Below are 4,152 nucleotides of genomic sequence, written 5' to 3'. Positions count from 1 at the left end.
ATGCTCGCGAACAGTTAATTTAGAAATTCGAAAAGGTTGTTAAAGGTGTATGTTTGGAGCACGGCACTGCATGGGTGCGAAACATGGACAGTGGGTGCAGCGGAAAAGAAAAGGTTAGAAGCGTTCGAAATGTGGTGTTGCAGGCCAATGATGAAGATACCGTGAATAGAGAAGGTTAGAAATGATGAGGTATTAGAAAGAGTAAGAGAACGGAGGACTCTAGGGAAGTCAATAATAGGCGAGATAGGTTAGTAGGACACCTTCTCAGACATGAAGGTCTAGTCAGAGACATATTAGAGGCAGAAGCGGAAGTTAGAAGGGGTAGAGGTAAACCTAGATCAGAAGATCAGATTACTGTTCGCAAATAGTTAAGGATATGGATTGCTCTAGCTTTAGGGGAATGCGAAGATTAGCTTAGATTAGTTAAGACAAAATCTTCATAGGTTTAATGTTTCTCGTTCATATATTTTTTAAAAATTTATATTTTAAAAATACTAGCGTATCTTAGTATCGTTTTTACATCCACAGAATTCTTTCATGAGAATCTTTTCGTTTCTTCCGTCCTTTAATTTGACAGAAGTACTTGAAGGAAAATTAATAGATAATACCAATGATCCTTTATTCAGGACAATGCTATTATGATATTTAGAAGATTCATTTTCAAAATTTAATTTAATTTTACTGTTTGTCCTATTCGTGGTGGTCTTAAATGATAAATCGTCCACTGACTCGTTTCTATTTATTTCAGAAAACTGATGTTTATCCATTTTGGAAGAAACCTTTGCATTTTCTTTAGAGTTTTGTTTTTTCAAAGGAACTGATTTTGATACCTTTTTTTGCTTAGAAACTACTTGTTCCTTTTTTGAAAAAATTGGTACAGATGACTTTCTCGTTTGAGCAACGATATCAGCTCCACGCAATTTAAGACTGAGAGGAAGTTTTCTTTCTTCGGAAATCTGAAATTAAAAGCACTGTTTACTGTTTATACACTGGGCACAACGTGTTTTATTTAAAAATTGAAAAATGATTTGTGTTCAGTTATTTTGAAACTATTTTCTGTATCCTTTAATACTTTTCAGGAAATCATCATGCATTACAGATTATACTAACTGTAAGTAATGTTAAAAAAACATTTCTGGCCACTACCGAAGCCGTACAATAAAGACAGACTAGAAGTTGACCATTTCTAAATTTTACGCCTCTAGTGGAATTGTCATTTTAGTGTAAATTTTTAATTCTTCAGTATTATCTAATTGTGAGAATACTTGTTTTTCCTGTCGAAAAGTGGTCGTACCAACTCAGAAACCTTCTTTGGCTTATGCACAACAACTTTGCTAAAGATCATTCACATGATCAAATGCATATTTTACGATTATATAAAGGACATACAAACATTCATTTTTATATATATATAGATTTACATTTAGCACTCCATAATACTAAATCTCATAGATGATGCAGAGATCGAAACGTTAAACATTGCAAAGGTATGGAAATAATACATATGCTCCTAGCGACAATAAAATACCGACGATCGGAAATCTTTACAATTCTTCACAAATCCTGAGGTGAATCCTCAAAATTCGCTTGCTATTCTGAATTATGTATATGTAAATGAAGTAAGTTATGTGAGACCTTTGCAAATGCACATGCTTAATTTTACGTTACGTATCATATGGAAGAAAGCATAAAATTTCTTTTGCACACAAGCGACTGGACTTTTAGAGGCCATTTAGGTATCACGTAAACCACATTTTAGTAATTTAGTAATTTTTTACCCCCCTTGTCAGCAAAAATAAGCAAACCTCATCCCCCCTATGCTTACGTAAACATTAGTATCCTCAAAATCTTTTTAACTTAACCATAAATACCGCGTGAGAGCGAGTGAACATTATCAGCCCTTTTGAAGAATCCTTGAACATGTATTTTGCTTTCGAACATAGACAAGTAGGGTTGTCATATATGTTCAAATCAGAATCTAGTAAATTTTACAGAAAAATAAATAAATCAAATCAATATTACTAACGTATTCACCAACCAGATTCCCTCCCAGTATCATTAAAAGATAAATAAAGCAAAGATCCTCCTTTGGTGTTTACGTAATACTGGAATGGCTCCAAAAAATCAAAATCGTAGTTTTCAAATAGTTTGCAATTTGGAAGTCACAATGGCATTGCTAGATAATTTGGAGATTAAGAACATTTATTACAGTTACGTTACAAGTTATTTAGTATTATACAGACTAATCAAAATTTAATGTCGAATTTGCGTAACTCCGAACCATAAAAACTTTTTTTTTTAATGGAATACCCTGTATATTTTTTCAGATTCAGTTGTAGAATTTTTCCCTCTACCTTTACATGTTACCCTTCCCTATACCCATCTCTTTTATTTTTTCTGTTATTTACGTTTTCTATTATAATTAATTAAAGTGATCGAATTTCTACAGAAGATAGCTACGGAATTGCTAGTGGCAAACTTGAAAACAAACAAAAATAATGAATTTGTTATCACTTGTTATCATTAGTGGTAGTTAACTACTTATTTTGAAATCATGGAAAACAATACATATACAAATGGTGTCGATTCTGCATTAAAAATAAAACCATACAACCCTTTTTGGTTCTGATCTTTTTTCACAACAACAGATGCCTACTATTATACTGGCATGTTCTAATCAGTCTATTCAAATAAAATTAACAACTTTTCATAGTAATCAATAGCTTTATCTACATACCTCATTGAGAAGAAGACTAAGTCACCGAACTCAATTTATAATCAATTACATTGCATAATTACTGCAAAAGCTTACTTGCTAACTTACTTCATGTGTTGAAATTGGAATTTCCTTTTGTAGTGCACAAGCAAGACATTTAACATTTTGTCCTAAATAAATTTTCTCCTTATTTTCTGTTTCTATTTTCTTGTTTTTTGTTTTGGACTTATCGTTGATATTAACTCGACTTATGAAACTAGAAGATTTATTTAATAATATCTGTAAGAAAGAAACGATTCTAGTAACGAAATACATACTTTGGTAATGGTTCACTCCAGTAGTTGTCAACACGATTGGATTTCATAATCCAACAAAGCTTTTTCAACAGTAAAAAATTATCTTTTTCTATTTTTAAGCAACGTTCGTTCTCTTTTTGGATTTTTTTATGTTTAATTGCTACATGAACTCTGGGTTCAGGAGGTTTATTATCTATAGCTGGATATGCAGACAACACCTATGATAAAATATATACATATATGAACTAGTTTACTATAATAAAAAAAACAAAACTATTACCTTTCTTCGGTGATTTCTGTATTTTTTTTCTATCCAAGGCCTTTGCAGAACTTTCTCTTTGGAAGAAAGCATTATCTCTTATTTCCGAATCAATAAGCTTGGGTAATTTTGATGTTCCGACTACAAATAACACGTTCTCACCTCTTTGCGTTGCCTAGGAATTTTTAAACTATGTATACAAACTCTAACGGAACCACGCTGGAGCTACTCCAACTATATGGGCAGGTAAGTGGCAAAAAGTATTCGGACTAAATTCTTTTACGCAATTTTGTTCGGAAGATTCTTCTGAATAGTTGCCAGCTGTAACCCATGTATTGTTTAAACAAATAGCTAAAAACAACTTTTTTGATCGGAATAATTCTTTTTATATTCTTTGGTTTAACTCGATAAAAAAGGTCTGAAGTTTTCTTTTTGCAAAGTTAATACTTTCCGAGTTACGAATTTTTGAATGTCTGAATAGACACGAAAATATGCCCCCCACTTAGCTGTAAGCAATTGTTTACCTGTAACTAACGTGTAACACCTCGAACCATTAAACTCATACATTTAATTATTATCAGTTGGTATCGTTAATTATTTATTTTATTTATTGTTTGTGGAGATTGTAAGATTAATAGAAGAGAGGAGGAAATACAAAAAAGGACAGACGAAGAAGGGCAAAAATGATATTAGGCTATAAAGTGGGAAATTAGGAAGTGTAGGGAAGTTAAGGAACATAATATGAAGTGTAAAGAAGTAGAAGAAAAGATGAAGAAAGAAGTAGGTAAAACGATGAGGCTTATAATATAATTAAATTGGAATTTTAGAGATAAGGGTCATTTTGATAGAAAATGAGGAAAAGACAGGCGTTTGTTACAATT

At 31.9% G+C, this 4,152-nt stretch overlaps 1 protein-coding gene across 1 annotated transcript; it reads right to left on the bottom strand.

Moving 5' to 3' along the window:
• Nucleotides 1-413: 413 nt before the first annotated feature.
• LOC108741309 lies at nt 414-3,364 on the bottom strand. Its single transcript, XM_018476075.1, has 4 exons — nt 3,293-3,364; nt 3,034-3,230; nt 2,825-2,972; nt 414-956 (listed from the first exon to the last, which is right to left on the bottom strand). The coding sequence occupies exons 1-4, from the start codon at nt 3,362-3,364 to the stop codon at nt 495-497; spliced, it is 879 nt and encodes a 292-aa protein (XP_018331577.1). The 3' UTR covers nt 414-494.
• Nucleotides 3,365-4,152: the final 788 nt, after the last annotated feature.

Source organism: Agrilus planipennis, unplaced genomic scaffold (assembly GCF_000699045.2).
Source record: "Agrilus planipennis isolate EAB-ADULT unplaced genomic scaffold, Apla_2.0 scaffold288, whole genome shotgun sequence".
NCBI classification, from domain to species: domain Eukaryota; kingdom Metazoa; phylum Arthropoda; class Insecta; order Coleoptera; family Buprestidae; genus Agrilus; species Agrilus planipennis.
This window is presented reverse-complemented; position numbering and strand designations above follow the sequence as displayed.

Coding starts and splice junctions, on each gene's coding strand:
- LOC108741309 (XM_018476075.1), bottom strand. CDS start 3,364: ATGCTTTCTTCCAAAGAGAAAGTTCTGCAAAGGCCTTGGATAGAAAAA. Junction 2,973..3,033: donor TGGAGTGAACCATTACCAAA/GTATGTATTTCG, acceptor TAAATCTTCTAG/TTTCATAAGTCGAGTTAATA. Junction 957..2,824: donor TTCCAATTTCAACACATGAA/GTAAGTTAGCAA, acceptor TTTTAATTTCAG/ATTTCCGAAGAAAGAAAACT.